Consider the following 22,772-nt stretch of genomic DNA (forward strand, 5'->3'; position numbering starts at 1 on the left):
CCAAAGAATGTACAGCGTTGCTATCACAATTATCACTGACACATGCAATTTCATTAGTAATAACAGGTGCAGAAAGAGATAAAAGACAGTCAGTTGCTTGTACATATAAATCTGAGGGTACCTCCCGCCCAGTGGCGTTAGGTACAGTAGCAATAGCAGGTAAGGGGTTGACATCTCCCTGTTTTCCCAAAGGTTTGTACAGTACCTGGTGGTCAGGGAGTCCTGCTGGGAACTCCTGCATATCAGCAGAAAATTCCGAAGGGCACACAAGCGTGCCTAGACCAGTGCCAAGCACAGGAGGAGAGGGAAACTCAGCAACAGCCCACTCTGGAAAACCCACCCCCCATCCGGCCTTCTCGGGACCTGGGATAACAGGGTTGTGGTGGTTGGGCCTGACTTCAGTCAGGGTGAGGAGCTTTTGTGGGAGAATATCTTCCTCTGTGGCAAGGTCGGAACAGACCAAGGAAACATCTGCTTCTGGAGCACTGGAGCAAAAGATGATCTGGTCGTCCACTGGAGCAGTGTGAAGATTTCCGGAACCGTAGAGCATCTCTGACACGCTGACAGGCTGTGCAGAGGGTGATGCAGGTGACGGATCAGGGTTGCTAGCCATCTTCGGGCTAGGGACGGTCGTTCTCTTCCTCTTGGGACAGAAGAACTTTATGTGGCCGGTCGAGCCACAAAGATTACACATGCGAATGGCAGGTGTGTCAGACTGGGGTGCAGCAATAGCAGCAGCTGCAGGTCTCAGTGGCACAAAGCTCGCCGGACCAGGAGGAGCGAATGCAGTAGGCTTGCCTCCTTCCAAGTCTTGGGACAGTGTTCTGTGACTGTCCAGCACCAGGGTTCTCTGGCTGTCAGGTACAGGAACCTGATGGTACGCCCTCTCAGAGGTGCGCACAGGAAAGTCTCGTTCCGTGCCCTCTTCCATGGCAGGAAGTTTAGCTGTGGGGGTCACGGGTAGAGGTTCGCATCTCTCCACCGAAACACATAGTGAAGAGTGCTGATTTGATTGGGTTAGCTGGGCCAACTCCAATTCACGCTGGAGCCGTAGCTCTTTGATCTGGAGATCCCACTGGCGCCGGCGCGCTTGGTGCTCTGCTTCACGCTGGAGCATCCGTTCTCGGAACTCCTGGTACATGCGCAGATCCTCGCCGGTCAGGTTTGCCAACCACTCCGGGGGTATCAGGACTGCGGTGTATGGAGGCATTAAGCAAGGTGGCGACAAGGATTCCATCTCTGGGGTTATGCCACCAGCTCAGCCTTGCTTGTGCTGCAAGCAGCAATGCCGTGCGATTCGCAGAGGGCTTGCAAGTCAGGAACTGACCAATTCTGGTGAAACTGAACTGAATCAGACATTCAGAAGAGAAGAGTACAAGAAAGAGTAGGATATAGCAAAGAAAAAGTTAGGAAATGTAGACCAATCTATTCGCTATCAATGTGTACCGTTTTGTGCCCAGAACTTCGGTTCTGCAAGACAGGATACTTAATGACCACTGTCTTATTGTTCTGGTTGCAAAGACTGAGTTTGTCAGATCTTTGCGCTCTGATTTCCCAAAAGCTGGCTATGCCTGGTTTTGGGGTGTGCTATCACCACCACTGCCCACCAATGTGACAATCCAGCCCCGCGATCCCGTCGAGATCTGCTCCCGTTAGCGTACGCAGGAAGTACGGGCGCAGACGGACAACGAGACCGGTTGCTGGATCGTCAGAGGTAAGAAGAAAAGGGCGACAGAGCGTGCCAATCCCGTCTAATCTGCTCCCGTTAGCATACGCAGGAAGTACGGTGAACAGACTGACAATAAAGATTGGTCGCGCAGCTGCCGACAATAAGTAATGGAACAAACATCCACCAATCCCGTATTACTAGGCCACTGTTGCCATGCAGGTCTCATGCGCTAGAGACTGCTGGAGGCAAATTCACTGTGTGCGTAGTAAACGGTTAAGATTGGTTGGAGGTGCCCATACATGTACAATTCTGATTGTATATACAATCTGTAAACTAAAAATATCGATTTCGCGCTGGAAATCAGATAAATACACTGCCACCACTGTCCGGTTGTATGGAGCGGACAGTCTCCAACGCTATCATAATACGGTAGCCAGCCCAATCACGTTCAACACGCTCAAGTCACCGTTCGGGGAATAATCACTTCCGACGGCTTAAATACTGTGAGCAATGTGACGTTAAAGAAAGGTTACTGGGTCCCTATATGATGCAATCTCGAATTGTATTTACAATCGAGAAACGAAAGTTATCGATTTCGCACAAGAAATCTGGTACTAGCTAATCCTAGAAGGAAGAAACGGTTATTTACAACCTAGCTAGCAAATCAACAATTTATAAGCAAATCATAAAACAATGCGGTAGTATGACTGACTCTTCAGAGGGCAGATTCGTTATAGCAGCAATCAGATGACCAGAACAGGCACAAGACTGAACGATAAAATCGTTAGTTTATTTCTAAACTACATACACACAGCTTATTTTAGAACAGATTGATTGACAGAGAGAAGAGAGGAAAAGAGAACAGAATGTCTGATTATATACAGTTCAAATACCGTTATTGGTAGTCCATGCGGCAATTGCAAGTCTTTGGCGAAAGTCCCAAAATGGCGGTTGCCATGCGGCCAACAGGTCTTTGTTAGGAAGTTCCAAGAGGGAGGGTTTGCCCGCGTCCTTGCGGGCTGCCAGGATGTTACTAGGCATCAGATTGAAGGTAAAGGACCCTGGACTTTTGGATCATGTCAGTTTTGTTCCTCATTGTAGGTGGGAGGAGTTATGACACATACAAGTCCAGCCTTGCAATTTGAATAAGGCAATGCCCCCTTAGGCAGGGAGAGGTTTTGGGCCAATTCATATTTTGCCCGCTCTCAGCATGCCCGTAGGTAATATCAAGAACCCAAATGAATATTCACAATCAGCGTAAGTGTGTGAATCTGCTAATACCAAACACGAGGAGTCTGGATCGCTAATAGCACCATCCCCCCCTTTCACCTTACTGGCACTGGTTCCGAAAGATCCAGAGGGCTGAAAATCTCTTAGGACCAGTGTCATGTGGAATCTAATAAACTCCGTGAATTTGAGGGAACTGCGATCTTGGGAACACCAGAAATATTACCAAACTGTGCCTATTTATTAAATACAGTTTCTACAGTTTTGTTGAATCTTTGGGTGCCCAGATGGCGTGATAAGGATCATTCCTGTCTCCTTTCAACTCAGGCCACAAGGCAGCTAGGTGTCGGACTCCTGGTGTGTCGGTGCCGATCAGGCTGGAGAAAGCTACAATTTATGAACTTCTGTCAACTGATATCTACCCTTCACCTGATGGATGAGGTCATAAACACCTCAGGGGGTCCCCTGTGCTGGCAGAGAATCTTTTCAACAGGAGGCTAATTACCTGACCCTGAAAAGATTTCTCCAGCCCTTTGGCGAAGGGAAAAAAAAGTGTGTTTAAACCAAAAACTGTCAGTTTGGTTGGTTTGCGAAGAACTAGCGTTGGTAACTCCATGACGCATTCGATATGTCATACCGACGGCGTCACACATACTCCTTCCATTTCTGAATGATCGCTTGAACAGTGCTCTGTGGGATGTTCAAGGCTTTGGAAATCTGTTTGTAGCCTAAGCCTGCTTTAAATTTCTCAATAACTTTATCCCTGACCTGTCTGGTGTGTTCTTTGGACTTCACGGTGTTGTTGCTCCCAAGATTCTCTTAGGCAACCTCTGAGGCCCTCACAGAGCAGCTGTATTTGTACTGACATTAGATTACACACAGGTGCACTCTATTTAGTCATTAGCACTCATCAGGCAATTTCTATAGGCAACTGACTGCACTCAGATCAAAGGGGGCCGAATAATTATGCACACACCACTTTGCAGTTATTGATTTGTAAAAAATGTTTGGAATCATGTATGATTTTCGTTCCACTTCTCATGTGTACACCACTTTGTGTTGGTCTTTCATGTGGAATTCCAATAAAATTGATTCATGTTTGTGGCAGTAATATGACAAAATGTGGAAAACTTCAAGGGGGCCGAATACTTTTGCAACCCACTGTATCTATCTATCTATCTATCTATCTATCTATCTATCTATCTATCTATCTATCTATCTATATATATATATATATATATATATATATTGTAACAAGTCTGAGATCAAGAGCAAGGTTTGACCACAGTTTACAGTATACAGACACTGGAAACAGAGAATGAGGTGCAAAATGATGTTTTATTGATAAATGCTCGTAAACCAAATTAAAGGCAATATCGTGCAAACTCATGCACAACATGCAATACATACAATAACTCAGGGAAGCAGTAGTAATAATAAATCAAGATAAATGCGATGTCATGCAATCCCATGCACAGCATGCAATACATACAATAACTCAGAGATGCAATAGTATTAATAACCCAACATAAATGCGATGTCATGCAATATACATGATAACTCAGAAGTAGTGATAAATGTACAAATGTACACCTGACTATCTATCTAACTGCAGAATTACAGAATATATATGTACAGTATATATATATATATATATATATATATATATATATATATATATATATATATATATATATATATATATATATATATATATTATAAAAGTCAGCAACAGGTAATCAGAGAACACGGAATCAGGGATTAAGCAGAAGACAAGATCAAGACAGAATACAGGTTCATAAACAGGAAGCCATCCACAGAATATAGAGCAGGGAATCAGGAACCAGAATGTCCAGGAGCTCAGACCTAGGAGATCAATGTTCTGGCAACCAGCAGGCAGAAGAGGCAGTCCTTAAATACTCCAGGAAGGAGACAAACTGCCTGCTGTGCATCAGGGCTGCTCACAGTCCACAGAGCCCTCTGCTGGTGGAGAGCAGAAGTCCATGACTGCTGTAAGTCCATAAATCCCCCTGCTGGTGGCAAAGTGCAAAAGTCCTGGCAGTCGGCTTCCGGTTCCGGCGCCTGGCGTGATGGCAGCATAAGCTGTGAGCTCCGATCTCTCCACCTAAACTAAGTCCCCCAAAAGCCTAACTGCATCTCCCGAGGGACCCTGAGAGGATGACAGCTCCCTCTGACACGGCCACTATCGACCGGTACCTACTGCGCACCCCGCGGGACAGCAAACAACAGCGCCCGACAAAGGACGCAAGAGCCCGCACTGTCACCAAGATGGCGGAGATCGCAGAGGAGGCCACGCCGGAAAACATCCCGCTGGAGACCTCGCCAAGCCCAGACGGCGAAGATGCCTTGAGACCCCAGGTAAATTACAAAATCCTGGCCAGAGAGATGGTAGACATGCTAAAGCCTGAACTCTCCGCCATGATTTCGGAAACGATAGGGCAGCAGATGGCTGAGTTGAAGAAGGAGCTGGCGAGAACTGAGGCTCGTGTAGCGACAGTCGAGCAGCGGGCTAGTGGCATAGAGAAACGTGTCAGTGCGATAGAAGATAAGGTGGAGGAAGCCCAGAACTTGGCCCAAACAGCATGCAATAAACAAGTCATAGTATTTGACAAGTTGGACGATCTCGAGAATCGCTCGAGACGAAACAATTTACGAATTATTGGACTCCCAGAGGCTATAAAACCAGCAGAACTATCAGCAATTTGTTCAACAGAACTGCCAAAAGCACTAGGGCTAAATGTTACATTTAAAGTCGAGCGTGCCCACAGGGTTGGACCGGTGCGCCCAGAACGCAAGCTGCCTAGACCAGTAATCGCAAGATACTTAGATTTTTGAGAAAAAACTGAACTTATGAGAGCCTATAGAGATAAGAAAAAACTGGAATATCAGGGCCACAAACTTTTAATGTTCGCGGACTATTCTGCAGAGGTGAATAAAGCTAGGAAAGCCTTCAACCCAGCTTGTCAATCGTTGGTTAAAAAGCGTGTTCGCTTTTCGCTGAACTATCCGGCTACACTTCTCATCTATGACACTGCTGGTAAGGCAACGTCATTCCTGTCACCTCAAGAGGCAGAAAAATATATTACCAACTTGCTACCTGAATCCACTTCGCCTCAAAGGCAAGAGCAAGACCTTGACAACACTTCAACTGACATGCCTCGGCTGGAATCTCCTAATAGGCAGTCTAGTCAGTCATCCTCCGCCTGGGACGATTGATGATAACATAGGACATCACAGGGAGATGCTATAAGTTTTATATCATTTTTGAATTAATATTTCCCCTGCAAAAGGTGGAAATCCAGAAAGGGACATCTGGAACGACTTTGCATTTTTTTCTTTTTCTTTTTATTAGTATTTACTCTGAAAAACTTTTTAGTTTAAAATGCTATCTGCATCCGTTTAGTAGAGGTGGCGAATTGCTGCTCACATGCTGCAGGATTACTCTACATCAGGGGTCTCAAACTCGCGGCCCGCGGGCCATTTGCGGCCCGCGATACAATATTTTGTGGCCCCAGGGCCCCAGAGCTTGTAGGGGCCCCCAGTGGCTACAAGAGGAAAAAAAAATTTTTCAAATCGGCCTTATAGTTTTTGAGAAAATCGATTTTAAAGTTGCAAAGGAAAAAAAATACACATTTAAAAACCCGCCGACTTTAATGGTTAATAGCAAATCCACCTTAAATGCTAGAAACCCTAAATTTGCAGGATATGTTAAGGAGATCATTAGGAATAAGAGGAAAAAACAATTTTTCAAAAAGACCTTATAGTTTTTGAGAAAATCGATTTTAAAGTTTCGAAGGAAAATAGTATACTTTTAAATGCGGTAAATGTCACTTTTAGTAGCAAGCCTAACGGTAGTGTAATTTTACATGTATCAAAAGAAAGAGCAATACATTTCCTGACAGAGTTTCCAGGGGGTCCATACGCAGCCGCAGCGCTTTGGCCAGGGATCGCTATACAGCCGTAATATGGCTGTATGAAGACTCCTGGCATTTTTTCCTATTTTCCCAATTTTTTTTTTTATGTTTAGAGTGGGCGGGCAGAGGCGGCGATCCGCCGCGATTGACGTCAGGAGGGGCAGAGCTGAAGCTGAAAGCTCTGCCCCTTCCAGGAAATGCCGGCGGATTGCCCCCGGGGTAATTTGGGGGCTCTGCAGCCCTCGTTTTGCGGCGGGGACACGTGAACTCCCTTATGCGGCCCAGCCTCATCCTGACTTTGCCTCCTGCGGCCCCCGGGTAAATTGAGTTTGAGACCCCTGCTCTACATCCTGCTTGCTACACTGCAATATGGGATAGGCATAATAATCTTGTATGCATGTTGTCTTTTGCTAGATCTGATAAGCCTATATGCACGCCAGGAAAAAAGGGAGTCTAATACCTTATGTTATGTGATATACGTGCTCCACTGGTATATTCTAAATGTTTGCCGGCTGCATATTGGAACCCGTGATTTTCAGCGGGACCCTCTGTGCAGGTGGCTGGTTAAGGCTAGCCATACGGGCTGGTTTTGTTTGGGTTTTTGGGTTAAGGTCGCTCCTGGGGAACCTCCAATGGAAGTTGGATTTTTAAATGTGCGCTCTCTCCCCCCTGGCCCCTCACATATATATATTATTATCATCGTGATGGTGTGGAGGGTGCTGCTGGGACACTCTCTGTCACCTACTAAGATACGTCATATAACTCTGATTTGGTGTCGCCTTTTGTTATCTCCTTGGGTGACTTGAAACTAGTTACTTGGAATGTTAGAGGCCTACGCACTCCCCAAAAAAGGACACAGGTACTTAGGCATTTACAAAAAATGAAAGTCGACGTCGCCATACTGCAGGAAACCCACCTTCGAGCCAATGAAATATCACTCATGTCCAAACTATGGGTGGGCCACGCCATCGGCTCTCCTTCATGTGGTAGAAAAGCGGGGGTCATTATACTGGTCCACAAAAACTTTAAGGGACAGGTCATAGACCAAGAAGTAGACATGCTTGAAGGGCGATGGTTAAGGGTGAATTTGAATCAGGGTGGCCAAACACTGACCATTTGGGGGATATATGCACCAAACTCAGAAAATATTACATTCTTTCAAACTTTAAAAACAGCAATTAAATCTGCTCCTGTTACTTCACAGATAATAGTCGCAGGGGATTATAACGCAGTACCCTCCCCCCCCCTGAAGATAGGCAACTTAAAACTTCACATGCACCACAATATAGTTCACAAGACAAAAATCTAGAACTCTTTCTTCTGGAAACAGGATTGTCTGACATATGGCGACACCTACACCCCTTTGAACGAGACTTCACACATTATTCTAGAGTACACGCATCTCACTCGAGAATAGATTTAATCTTAGCATCTCCTAACCTAATCACTAAAGTACATTCGGCAGATATTAAAGCAATAGTCATATCAGACCATGCTCCGGTGTGGGCCACCTTTAATTTTAATTATGTGAAACGGTCTTGGGAGGGTTGGAGATTCCCAAGATACCTATATGAAGACGAGCAATTTGCAACTCTGTTAACCAATTGGTGGTGGGAATACAAAGACACTAACTGTCAGCACAGAGGGGACCCAGTCTTATACTGGGAAACTGCGAAAGCGGTCTTAAGGGGAAGAATAATAGCCTATACTAAATCTTACAAAAAGAAAGCATTAGACAACTATAATACAAAATGCAGTGAGGCCAGACAAGCCTATAGCAAATATAGAGATGACCCTTCAACATGTCATAGAGAAAGGTGGCTGAATGCAAAACATGAGAGCGATCTGTGGTTTGAACGATACGACAAGACATTCAGATCCTATAGAGCAGCAAGATATTTTAAACTGGCTAATAAATCAGGAAAGCTCCTAGCTAATCTCACTAGACCAAAATGGTCAAACACACAGACCCCAACCTTAAAAGATCAACAGGGTAAACTGCACTCATTTTTTAGACTCCTTAAGAAAGAGATATCGCCATGTCTGGCCTCGCTCTACAATGCAATTATTAAGACCCAAAGGCTAATGCCAACCGCAAACTTGGCTTATATTAAACTTATCCCGAAACCGGGCAAAGATATAACTGACCCATCCTCATACCGACCAATTTCACTCCTTAATCAGGATATTAAATTTCTGTCCAAAATCATGGCAGACAGACTGGCGATACTTCTTCCAAATCTACTACTTGATAACCAAAAGGGTTTTGTCCAGGGCAGGTGTGCGGTTGCAAACGTAAGAAAAGTTTTATCTGTACTGGAGCATTGCAGGTTGTCGGGGAAGATGGCGGAATCGGAGGCCTTCCTGGCACTAGATGCTGAGAAGGCCTTCGATAGCATCGAGTGGCCTTGGCTTCATAAAGTTCTGAAGGCTTTCGGCTTTGAAGGGCAATTTTCCTCATACATAAAAGCAGTTTATATGTCTCCAGAAGCTAAGATATCTCTGGCAGGGGGAGTGGGCCCGGGCTTTTCACTAGCTAGGGGAACGAGGCAGGGGTGCCCCTTGTCACCACTTCTATTTAACCTGGCTTTAGAGCCCCTGTCTCGTTCCCTTCAGTGTTCTTCTTTATTTGAGGGAATTTCGGTAGGATCACAACAGGTAAAAACCACCTTGTTCGCGGACGATATTTTGCTTTTTATGGCCAACCCAGAGAGGGACTTAGCAAACATAATGACGCATATCAAAAGGTTTGGAGCCTTTTCTGGCTTGGTCATAAATTATCATAAGAGTGAGATCATGTTTTTGTCAGGCCAAGCCAGAGCCTCTAAAGCAAGGTGGATATCTGATTTGGGTTTCAAACAAGCTCTCAACCATGTGAAATACCTAGGGATCTGTATTCCTAGAGACATTGGGCAGCTATACAGGCTAAATTTTACCCCCATATTGGAAAAAAATCAAGGCGGAACTGCGGAGGTGGGAATCATTACCCCTTTCTTTGACTGGGAGAATCTACCTTATTAAAATGATCAGCTTCGCTCGACTCTTATATCCACTCCAAACTATCCCATTACTTCTACGTCACAAAGACGTCCAAACGCTGGAGTCTGCATTTACAAAGTTTCTATGGCTACATGGAAGGCCTAGAATTTCCCTGGCCAAATTAAAAAAATCTAAGGAGATGCTGGGCTTTAACTTCCCTGACGTGAGGGGGTACAATTTAGCCTCATTAATTCGCCATGCTCGTGATTGGTTGGGGGGCACATCTTTTTATTCTAACTACTCCCTGGAAACGGAAATGGTGGCTCCTTGGTCGCTAGGAGGCGTTATACACACTAAATTATCTCATTTACCCACCCTCATAAAACAAAATGCAGTATTGCGAGACACTATTATAGCATGGAGAGACACTAGAAAATTATTTGGTCTACCTGGTCCCTTGTCTCCAAGAGCACCTCTTTTAGGGAACCCTGGTTTCCTACCAGGCGCCTTGCATCCAGTTTATCAGACATGGGCAACACGGGGGGTGAAATATCTATCCCACTTGCTTCGACCAGATGGGTCCCTTAAAACCCACCCTGAAGCTGTTTTGCAATACCCCTTTTTAAAGCCGCACGCCTTTTATTATAATCAGATACAAAGCTTCTGTTCCACAGTTTTGGGGAGGCATGGCAAATTCTTGTGAGTACAAGCCTTTGATAACTTGATGACAAGCCTGAGCACCAAACAATCACTATCTTGGATATTTTGCCTTATCAGAGATAGACAGCTGTCTAGGAAAAAAGGCCTGACCTCACATTTTGTGAAATGGGCTGCACTGGGGGAAAAATCACTGGAGGACACCCAAGAGTCTATTATAGATTCTTGGGGAAAAACTAGGAGTAATATAATAAGTGCAGATTGGCGGGAGATGCAGCTTAAAATAATACATAGGGCATATCTCCCCATAAAAGGCCCCTATAAACACCCGGATCCTACGAGGGACTTAATACAATGCCCTAAATGTCCTTCGCTGGATCCAAACTTAGACCATATGTTATGGACATGTCCTGCTATCCAATTAGTGTGGAAGGATTCCCTTGAACTAATCCACTCAACAGGAGGCTGTAAAAGAGAGCGTAACATGTTCTACTGTCTCTTCCATAGCTCAGATTATTTGGAAGGTGACCAAGTAAAATCTATCACATGCTTGGAACACTTGGTTCTCCTGGCGACCAAGAAGTTGATCCTCCGTCATTGGCTCTCTTCGAAAACTCCAACTAGAGCCATGCTTAAAGAGAGACTTGGATTCTTGATAAACATGGAGAGTATAAATATAGAACGAGAAAAAAAGCACTCTGTAAAAAAATTCTTTGAAACATGGAGAAGCTATATCCAAAAGGAGTGCTCTAGAGAGCAAATCGTGGCTATCATGACACCTCTACAGAACACCACTTGGTACCTAACACAGAAGATAGGAGGCTATCTGGGGAGGCTAGAAATATGACCAATATTCTCATGGTATATCAACATACGTGACGTGGGAGCTGAGGGGAGAGAGGGGAACAGGGGTTCATACTAGGGAGCGACCCAACTATGTAAATAGTTCATGTTATGTTTCTAGGTTGGTTTTCTATATATCAATAGTAAGCTTGGAAAATCGTATCTGGTGAATGTTACTTTTCTACCCTGAACTATAATCTTTTGCAGGAGGTCGAAATGCACCTTAATGGGTCGACCTCCTGATCTTTATTTACAAAAACTTCCTATCCTAAAGGGACGAAGCCTGACAAAAATTATGCTTACATACAATACACCAGATAATAATACAGGTGGCTGCACCTGCTTAGCAATATTTGTCATTACTCCATTATGTAAAAATTAAAATATTGGGATATGATATGTTTTCTTTGTTACATCTGACTTTAAACCTGCAAGATATGATGTCATATGCAAATGCGATATGTATACTATGTGACTTATTCCCAATAAAAATCTTATCTTAAAAAAGTCCAGGCAGTCAAACACACCACCACCAGCAGGCCAGAAAAGAACAGGATCAGGTTCCTCACATATATATATCTACAGCCCCGTTTCTTGCCCCGTGCGGAGCGTGCCGCCGCCCGGGGCGCTGTTGGGAGGGGGGCGCTATAATGGAGGGGGGAGCCGGAGCCGCAGGGAGGGCAGCCCTCCCTCTCCCTCCCTCTTCTCTCCCGGGCGCCCTCCGTGCTCCCCCCTCAGATGCAGAGTCCGTGAGCAGCAGGGAAGCGCTGTTTACAACTCACCGGCTGCCTGTAGCCGGAAGCAGCGTGTATCAGTATGTATACAGAGAGAGGAGACCAGCGGCGAGAGAGCAGCGCTTGGAGCCAGGCAGCCGGTGAGTTGTAAACAGCGCTTCCCTGCTGCTCACGGACTCTGCATCTGAGGGGGGGAGCACGGAGGGCGCCCGGGAGAGGAGAGGGAGGGAGAGGTCGGGCTGCCCTCCCTGCGGCTCCCCCCTCCATTATTGGGGGCATCTACCTATCTAACCTATTCTGGGGGCACCTACCTAATCTAACCTACGCTGGGGGGCAGCTGCTAATCTAACCTACGCTGGGGGGCACCTACCTATCTAACCTACACTGGGGGGCACCTACCTAATCTAACCTACACTGGGGGGCAGCTACCTAATCTAACCTACACTGGGGGGCAGCTACCTATCTAACCTATACTGGGGGCAGCTACCTAATCTAACCTACGCTGGGGGGCAGCTACCTATCTAACCTATACTGGGGGCAGCTACCTAATCTAACCTACGCTGGGAAGCAGTTACCTATCTAACCTACACTGGGGGGCACCTACCTAATCTAACCTACGCTGGGGGGCAGCTACCTATCTAACCTACACTGGGGGGCAGCTACCTATCTAACCTACACTGGGGGGCAGCTACCTAATATAACCAACACTGGGGGGGCAGCTACCTATCTAACCTACACTGGGGGGCAGCTACCTAATCTAACCTATACTGGGGGGCAGCTACCTATCTAACCTATACTGGGGGGCACCTACCTAACCTATACTGGGGGGCACCTACCTAACCTATACTGGGGGGGCAGCTACCTTATCTAACCTATACTGGGGGGCAGCTACCTAATCTAACCTATTCTGGGGGGCACCTGTCTAATCTAGCCTATACTAGGGGGCACCTACCTAATCTAACCTATACTGAGAGGCACCTACCTATCTAACCTAGGGGGGGGGCGCAATTTTTACACCCTCGCCCTGGGTGCATTTTAGCCTAGAAACTGCACTGTATATATATATATATATTATCTATATATATACACACACACATAGAGAGAGATAGAGACATACATACATATAAATATATATATATATATATAGGTAAACTTAAAAATTATATATATATTTTAATCCCAGACTGTGAGTGTAGCTTGGCCACGAGACACGGATACAGCAGGACAGTGGTTAGGCAATAGAGATGGGAAGTCCGGATCTTTTCAATGATTCGGATGATTCGAATCGGATCATTGAAAAGATCCGGACCTTTAATACCTTCCAATCTCGAATCATTTTACTAGGGAAGCATTCGGGGATGAAATGACTAGCAGGACAGGACTTTCCCTGCAGTGGAACGAGAAGGGGAGGGGGGTGGACAGACAGAGAAGGGGGGATGGTGGACAGAGAAGGGAGGAGGTGGACGAAGAGGGATGAGCAGAAAGCAGAAATGTTTTTTTGCACACATTACCCACATGTTGCAATCATATGCTATCATATGCTTTAAAAATATTTCACCTATATTGTTATGATATAGCAGCTAGTTATGATGTTGGGATAATACAGGAACATATTCTATCATTTTCCTATCTGCTGTGTATTATGTCCAAGGTGTAGATATTTCAGGCTAGTTTCATGGACTGTTAATGTGAGTGTGTGTGGGTCAATAGACCTACATTTGCATTGAATTCCTCTGGAAGCAGGGAGCTTGGACATTAGCATACAGTTCCTCTGGACAGCCAGGAACAGGTAATGAGGTTCCCTTTTGTCTGCCACCCTGCAAATGTGGTGCATTGCTTTGATCTTTTGTATTAATGTAGACAGCTGCCTGTTGGCCAAAACACTATCCGACTAAGTGAGTCTGCCAAGTTCAAAGTGGACAGGAATGTTTGAAATTTACATGATAGCCTACTGGAAATGAGTGAAGGGTTGAAGTCCTTTTGATACAATTTTTACCTGTGGAAATTGGATGTTATGGAAGTGTTGAAATCTCTGAAAGATCCAAAACAAACACAGAATTGCTTTGAAGTCTGCAAAGTGTGACAGGAAAAGCCTTGAAATTCGCATGTCCCATCTAGCCCAGATGTGACAAGGGGCTCGGCAGACCGTGATGTCACAATCTGGGAAATTGCGTTAGATTGTGAGACTTGTACCCTCGGGCCCCCAATTGGGCCTATAAGAACCTGCACAGGTCCTTCACAACTTGTAGCTCTCTGGAGATAGCAAAGACGCTAGGGCTGCCCGACTACTGGTTTAAAGCAGCGTTCTCACGCCAATGACGTTCAAACAACGCTGGTAACGTTTATTTTTCCCTGTTTATTTTGGTAAGCAAATAGCCTTGTGTGTATCTTTGTAACTTTTATTCTTGCAACTTTTATTTTGTAACTTTTTTACTTTGTTTTGTACATCTTTTGTATATATTACTAGCTGATTGCCCGGCGTTGCACGGGTAGGTATTTGGCTGGTGTTGGCTCCGCCCACTTTTTTTTTTACCCTAACACACAATTACTCAATGACCAAGTTTGTGAGCTTTGTGGTCTTTGGCATCAATAATTTGCATTGAAATGAAAAACATCTGATTGGCTGTTTGTGGCTCCACCCGCATTTCTGAATTTGAACCCCAGTCACCCAATGACCAACTGTACCAGATATGAGGCCTGTGCCATTAACAGTGCAAGAATGGCAGCAATTAAATATTCCCCTTGAGAAGCAATAGGTGAAGTTTGATTCACTTTTGTAGGCTCCACCCACTTTTCTGAATATTAATCCCATTCACCCAGTAACCAACTGTGCAAAGTTTGAAATCTCTACCATTAACAGTGTAAGAATGGCTGCAGTTTAAATTTTACCAGTGAAATTTGTATTTGTCTCTGCCCACTGATGACCCAGCATTGTATGTATTTTACTGATTTGGGCCCCGCCCACTTTTTCTAACACTAAGGGCCCTTTTACACTTAATCAGTTGCTCTCAGTTAAAACGGAAAGAAAACTGATTTTCAAAGTAATGCCCATGTTTTCCTATGGCACCTTTTACACTTAACGCGTTTTAACTGAAATCTTCTTCCCAATGCACTGCTATGCGTACTAACGCGTACCAACGCGTACTAACGCATACTAACGCACACTAACGCATACCAACTGATTAAGTGTAAAAGGGGCCTAACGCACAAACACTCAATGACCAAGTTTGTGAGCTTTGGGGTCTTTGGCATCAATAATTTGTATATTTCGATAGAAATTAAACAAATCAGATTGGCTGTTTGTGGCAGTGCCCCTCTCCAGCATTTGAACCCCAGTCACCCAATGACCAACTGTAGAAGGTTTGAGGCATCTGCTATTACCAGTGTAAAAATGGCAGCAATTTAAATATTCCCCTTGAAAATCAACAGGTGAATTTTGATTGGCTATTATAGGCTCCACCCACTTCCCTGAATATTAATCTCATTCACCAGTGACCATCTGGGCAAAGTTTGAGATCCCTGCCATTAACAGTGTAAGAATGGATGCAGTTTATTTTTTCCCCGTGAAATTTGTTTTTGGCTCCGCTTGCTTTTTGTAACCTGGACACAAAGTCACTCAATGGCCATGTTTGCGAGCTTTGGGTCTTTAGCATCAATTTGTATTTTTCCAGCGAAATGAAACAAATCTGATTGGCTGTTTGTGGCTCTGTCCCCTTTTCTGAATTTGAACCTCAGTAACCCAATGACCAACAGTGCAAGAATGGCAGCAATTGTAATATTCCCCTTGAAAATCAGCAGGTGAATTTTGATTGGCTTTTTTAGGCTCCACCCACTTTTCTGAATAATAATCCGAGTCACCCAGTAATCAGCTGTGCTAAGTTTGACAACCCTGCCGTTAACAGTGAAGAAGGGCTGCAGTTTACATTTTCCCAGAGAAATCTGTCTTTGACTCCACCCACTTTTTGTAACCTTGATTCACAGTCACTCAATGAGCAAGTTTGTGAGCTTTCGGGTTCCTGGCATTAAAATTGTGCTAATTGAAGCAGTTTATCCAGCAAAGAAATGTGACTGTTTGTGGCTCCACCCCTTTAGTGAATTTGAACGACCGACTGTAGCAGGTTTGAGGCCTCTGCCATTAACAGTGTAAGAATGGCAACAGTTTCAATATTCCCCTTGAAAATCAATAAATTAATTTTGATTGGCTCTTGTAGGCTCCACCTACTTTTCTGAATAATAATCCCAGTCACCCAGTGACCAACTGTGTGAAGTTTGAGAACCCTGCCATTAACAGTGTAAGAATGGCTGCAATTTATATTTTCCCATGTAAAAAGTTAGTTGTGTAGTGTCTAACCTTCACATGCAGTCACTCAATGACCAAGTTTATGAAATGTGGGGTCCTTGGCATCAATAAGTTGCATTTTCCCATTGCAATTAAACAAATCTGTTTTTGGCCCGCCCCCTTTTCAGCATTTAAACCCCAGCCTCCCAGTGACTGACTGTACCAGATTTGAACCCTCTGCCATTAACAGTGTAAGAATGGCAGCAGTTTAAATATTCCCCTTGAAAATCAATACGTGAATTTTGATTGGCTGTTGTAGGCTCCACCCACTTTCCTGAATCTTAATCTCATTCACCCAGTGACCAAGTGTGCCAAGTTTGAAAACCCTGCGATTAACAGTCTAAGATTGGCTGCAGTTTACATTTTCCCAATTAAAATAAATGGCTGCAATTTCATTGGCTGTTTTATGCTCCGCCCACTTTTCCTGGGTTTGGAAACATGGTCACCAAGTGACCAACTGTGCCAAGTGTGGGGACTCTGGCTTGATTACTATGAGAATGGCAGTCTTTTCCATTTTTTCCATTGACATGAATGGGTGGAATCTGATTAGCTGTTTGTAGCTCCGCCCAAGTGTGCAGGAGGGCCGCGGGACCTCCAGAACATATCATCCCAGGTAGTAAGGGATCTGTATACCAAGTTTCGTTCAAATCGGTCAAGCCGTTTTTGCGTGATCGTGGCGCTCGCGCACACACATACACACGATTTTATATATATAGATTTTCTGCATTGTTCCACTTTTTTCCTGGAATATTAAATCGTTATTTAACAAGTTTGACTTCTGCTGTACTAAACTAACACTCATAGCCTAGAAGAGACTGAAGTGTAACTGCGTATAAGTCCATGCCTGATTGTATGTTTGAGCAACCCTACCATATAAGATTGTAATTGCATTGTGTGTGGGGCGTTTGTCATACGTCAGCCTAAAGCGCGCAGCTGACCCAACGTACGAAAACGCCAGTGCGAGTAGCTCGACAGCAGAGTGGCTAACAGTATCGTTCGGAACGACTGTTAGTGGCTTTGCTTCACTACAGTGTAAGATTGCAATTGTGCGTGCGTGGCGTTCCTGTATTCGGCCTAAAGCGCAAAGCTGACCCAAATACGAAAACGCGGATTGCATGAGCACTCGACCGCAGAGTGGACGTTTCTAGCAACAGCTAGTGGTGGCAGTGAGGAGTGTTTGAGGGGTCACAGCTGCTTCCCTCATCTTCCTGATAGACAGAGACAGATGGATGGACAGAAAGAAAAAAGACAGATAGACAGAGAGAGGAATAGATGTTTTAGACAGGTCTGGATTTGCACTTTTCACCTCACCCCTCCCACAGGCACATAATAAGTTACTGGTTGTTCTGGATTCCGAGAAACAGAGACTTTCACTTTCGTTTCCTGTCCTGCTGCCAGCGATGGCGTCTGCTATTCTGACCGAGGAGCTGGAGTGTCCCGTCTGTCTGACCATTTATACAGATCCTGTAAGCCTGAGATGTGGTCACAACTTCTGCCGGGTCTGTATTGATCGTGTGCTGGACTCACAGGAGGGGTCTGCAGGTTATTCCTGTCCTGAATGTAGAGAGAAGTACAAGGAGCGGCCTGGACTACAGAGGAACATTGCTCTGAGGAACATAGCAGAGCGTTTCCTGACTACTCAGTCAGATCAGGAGGAGGCCGGAGTCCATTGTACTTACTGTGTGGACTCTCCTGTACCTGCTGTTATGTCCTGTCTGCTGTGTGACGCTTCTCTGTGTGATAAACACCTGAGAGCCCACAGCAAGGCACCAGAACACGTTTTATGTGCCCCCACCACCTCCCCGGAGACCAGGAAATGCTCCGTCCATAAGAAGATCCTGGAGTATTACTGCACTGAGGATGCTGCCTGTGTCTGTGTGACCTGCACTCTGGCTGGAGAACATCGGGGACACCAGGTGGAGACACTACAGGAGGCCTCTGAGAAGAAGAAGAAGAAGCTGAGGAATGATCTGCAGAAACTGATGGCAGAGACAGAGGAGGCTGAGAAAAGAGTCCAGAGTCTGGAGGAACTCAGGAGAAAAGCACAAGAAAAAGCAGCTGCTGAAGCAGAGAGAGTCACTGCCCTGTTTAGAGACCTCAGGAGACGGCTGGAGGAGCTGGAGAAGAGAGTCCTGAGTGACATCACAAGGCGGGTACAATGCTATGATGACATCATCGGGCAGCTGGAGATAAAGAAGGAGGAGCTGTCCAGGAAGATGCGTCACATTGAGGAGCTGTGTAACATGACTGATCCACTGACTGTCTTACAGGAATCACACACAGGTGACTTGTGTGACACGGAGGACAGACATGATAAGCAGCTCCATGATGGAAGGGATCTGGATGTGGCCGGCATCTCACACACATTACACACAGGACTGGCTAATATCATGTCTGGGGTAACTGAGGCAATCTATGGAAAGCCTGCAGACATATTACTGGATGTAAACACAGCTAGTAATGATCTACATATATCAGATGACAGGAAAACTGCATCCTGGTCACATATAGAGCAGAACCGCCCAGAAACAGCAGAGAGATTTCAGGGTTATTATCAGGTATTGAGCAGCCGGAGTTTCTCCTCAGGGCGACATTACTGGGAAGTGGATGTTGGGGGATCAGATTTCTGGACAGTCGGGATGTGTTACCCCAGTATAGAAAGGAATGGAGAGCAGTCACAGATTGGATATAATAACAAGTCCTGGGGTTTGGACAGGGGGGGTGATCAGTACTCAGTGATACATGACAGGAATCAGATCCTGTTACCTGATGGGATCCCCAGTGATAGAGTCAGGATATATGTGGATTATGAGGCCGGGCAGATCTCCTTTGATGCCCTGTGTGACCCCATCAGACACCTCCATACAGTTATTACCACCTTCACTGAACCCCTCCATGCTGGGTTAGGTGTATGGGATACGGCAGGTTATATAAAGATATCTGGGGGGAGTCAGGGGGTGTGAGAGCTCCGCCCACTGGTGACATCACAGGGATTGTGAATTCGTGATTGGCTGATTGTCCTGCCAGTTATTACTAGCTGTCTGTGATTTCCAGGGACAGTTCCTGGTTTCTGTCCTGAATAATTATATCCTGAAATCCTCATTTATTGTCACATTATATTATAATTGTATTTCTTTATCTGTAACTGATAATAATCTCTATGCTCTGTATTACTTCCAGCGATGTGCTGCCTGTGATAAGAAACATGTAACATGAAATTAATTATGTCTCTTTATCTTACAGTATATTTGTGTTTCATATTACAACATAAATAAATGTTATAAAGCAAATAAACAGGAACCTTTACTCATGAATATAAATATTTACTGACTGCATCCAGCAGGGGAGGGGGGGAAGGGGGCCTTCAGACGCTTCCTTAACCTCCTTAGCGGTAACCCCGTGTGTGACACGGGGTAAGCCGCCGGAGGGTGCCGCTCAGGCCCTGCTGGGCCGATTTAAATAATATTTTTTTTTTGCTGGACGCAGCTAGCACTTTGCTAGCTGCGCCAGCACCCCGATCGCCGCCGCCGCGCGCCCGATCGCCGCTATCCGGTGCGGCGCGCGGCCCCCCCCCCCCAGACCCCGTGCGCTGCCTGGCCAATTAGTGCCAGGCAGCGCCGAGGGTTGGATCCGGAGTCCCAATGAAGTCCCGACGTCGCTGACGTCGGTGACGTCATCCCGCCCCGTCGCCATGGCGACGGGGAAGCCCTCCAGGAAATCCCGTTCTTTGAACGGGATTTCCTGATCGGAGATCGCCGAAGGCGATCGAAGCGGGCAGGGGGATGCCGCTGAGCAGCGGCTATCATGTAGCGAGTGTTTTAAAAAAAAAAAATTAAAAAAAACTGCTGCGCTTCCCCCTGGCGGTATTTTTCATACTGCCAAGGGGGTTAAGGTGGCCACACACCATACAATTTTTTACATATCTGTTCAATTTAAGAATTGCAATCAATTTTTCTGACTGATTGTAACATTTCAAAAATCTGACCAATGTACCACACACCTACGTTCAATTTTTCCCCAATTATGATAAAAATGATTGGAAACTCAGAGAAAATTGCTAGGGTGTGTATAGTAATAAATTAACAATCCAACACACACCATACAATCTTTAGTAGAAATTGAAGAGAAATATCTGGCATTCTGGATCGATTTAAATAAAAATGGGAAATTCGATCGGATTTTTCAGTTGAATGAAAAAAAAAAGCTTTCGATTTTTTTGAGAGATATGATCATTTTTATCGAATTACTTGTAAAATCGGATCATTTTATTGTATCGTGTGTGGCCACCTTAAGGTTTGTACTGCTATGTTTATCCGGTATAGCTCTGTAATGCGATGATGCTGCACTGCAGAGCGACTAACACAGGAGTGACACACACCTCTATATCAGGGCATACCAAACTTTTCAGGCCAATGACCATAATATCATTCTTGAGGGTGCTAGGGGGCCAAACTAGAGAAATTACACACAATGTTTGCTGATTGCCATTAGGTACACTGTTCCTGTGACATGTCAAAACATTCCCATGGAATAACCCATATACCGTGCGCAGTTAGCACAGTGGCTGCTGCTAATCAGTTGCTGTTATTGCTGCTGGCACAGAAACGGCTTGGTGGGCCGCATTAGGCCCCCGGGCTGGACTTTGGACATGCCTGCTCTTAATGGATATATGCTCATGTGTAACACAGCAAAGGCAAGTTAAGCAAGCATTCACTACTCAGTCCTAATATGACCCAGGTCATGGCTGCTTTGACCAGCATATAGTAGGAGGTGCACTCTTCTGCTCCCTCCTCCTCGTCACTGGACCAGCAAGACAAATTATTTAAAATAAACAGATGACATAGCTGCAAATGAATATTACATACTAACCTCACCGTCAGTTCCTGTCAGAGGCTCACCATTTTCTTCTTATAGTGATCCCTTCTAGTTCTGACATTATGTTGTCAGAATTGAAATATACCAGTTGCTGTCAGTTATATATCTGCAGCTGTCAGTTACAACTGAATGTGCAAGGTAATGTCCATGTTTCCCTATGTCTCAAGTGGGTGATATTACAGTGTAACAGTGTGATGACCAGGAAGCTGTTATGGGGTAATGGCCATTTGTAAAATGGAGGGCGGAGAATTCCATTGATCACAGTGGACGAATGGGATGCAGGAGAGGAGAAAGAGATTGAGGAGTAGACTACACAGGAGGTAAGTATGACCTGTGTATGGTTATTTTGACTTTATTTTCAGTTCAGGTTCTCTTCCCGTTCACATCTGAGCGTTTTGCCGGCGATTTCGGCAAAATGCTCAAGTGCTATCGCTTTTTAAAGCGCTAGTGCCATAATTCCCTATGGGCTCGTTCTCACTTGGGCGATTCGCGTTAATCGCCGGCGATTAACGCAAGTCGGCAAGCGTAAATTTGTATCCTGCACCATTTTCAGGCGATTTCCAGGCGACCGCGTTTAGTGCTATAGAAGTGCTAATTGTGATCGCAAAAAAAAATCACTAAGGGTGGATGCCGATTTTTTCATTTTAATCACGCTAGCAAAAGCGCTAGCGTTTTGCAAGTGGGAATGGGGCCTAAGGGCCTGTTACCACTAAGTGTGAATTCGCAATGCGATTATTTACGTACAAACTGAAAGCAATGCATGTCAATTAAATCATTTCCATTGAATGCAAATTCGCAATTGCAGTGTGATGCAGAAAAAGCATGGATTGCACGCTGCAGATTTCTGAAGCACGCGTCCGTTTTCCACATAATCAACTCAATTCCGGTTTTCAAACAAATTACCTCATGTGCGATAATTTACCTCATGAAGTAACGTCATTTAGCAATTCTGGTAGGTTTTAGTTATGTTTTACCTCATGAGGTAATATGTGAGGTAATTTGTATTAATAGCTATTCTCATGGAAATTAGGGGACATGTTAGCACATAATTTACAGATCAGTGTAAGACCTGCCTGTACCTGGAGGTAAAGTCAATTTGTATGCATTTTGCAGTTTTTAGTGGTTTCTATTCAGGCTGTGTAATAGATTTACAGATGTAAAAGATTTATTTTTAATAAGGGATGCCTATAAACATACTTTTCATAGGTTGCTACATCATCAAATACACCTTCCCTCCCCCCCCCTCCCCCCCCCCCTTCTCAAGGAAAAAAAAAATCTTCCAAAGACTATCCTAACTCATGGAAGACAATTAAAGAATACAACTATTTATTCACTGCATGCTTACTGCTGAAATATTGCAAGTTTTTCCTCACAAATCTTTCAGAATTGCTAAAAAAGAGAGGAAAATACCACAGGAGGTATTTTACCTACAAAAAAAAAAAAAAAATATTTTTCTCTCATAGCTACCAGAATTGAGGCCATGATTGATAGCCACATACACATTTCTGCATTAC

At 44.8% G+C, this 22,772-nt stretch overlaps 1 protein-coding gene across 1 annotated transcript; it reads left to right on the forward strand.

Moving 5' to 3' along the window:
* The first annotated feature begins 17,783 nt into the window (after window positions 1-17,783).
* On the forward strand, window positions 17,784-19,642 carry LOC137533699 (E3 ubiquitin-protein ligase TRIM11-like). The gene has a single exon (XM_068255035.1). It carries the CDS (start codon window positions 17,784-17,786, stop codon window positions 19,344-19,346), a length of 1,563 nt encoding a protein of 520 aa, XP_068111136.1. The 3' UTR covers window positions 19,347-19,642.
* The last annotated feature ends 3,130 nt before the right edge of the window (window positions 19,643-22,772 follow it).

The sequence above is a fragment of the Hyperolius riggenbachi genome, chromosome 9 (genome assembly GCF_040937935.1).
Source record: "Hyperolius riggenbachi isolate aHypRig1 chromosome 9, aHypRig1.pri, whole genome shotgun sequence".
Classification (NCBI taxonomy): Eukaryota; Metazoa; Chordata; class Amphibia; order Anura; family Hyperoliidae; genus Hyperolius; species Hyperolius riggenbachi.

What these genes read in the sequence shown, in the direction of transcription:
- LOC137533699 (XM_068255035.1), top strand. Translation starts at nt 17,784, where the DNA reads ATGGCGTCTGCTATTCTGACCGAGGAGCTGGAGTGTCCCGTCTGTCTG.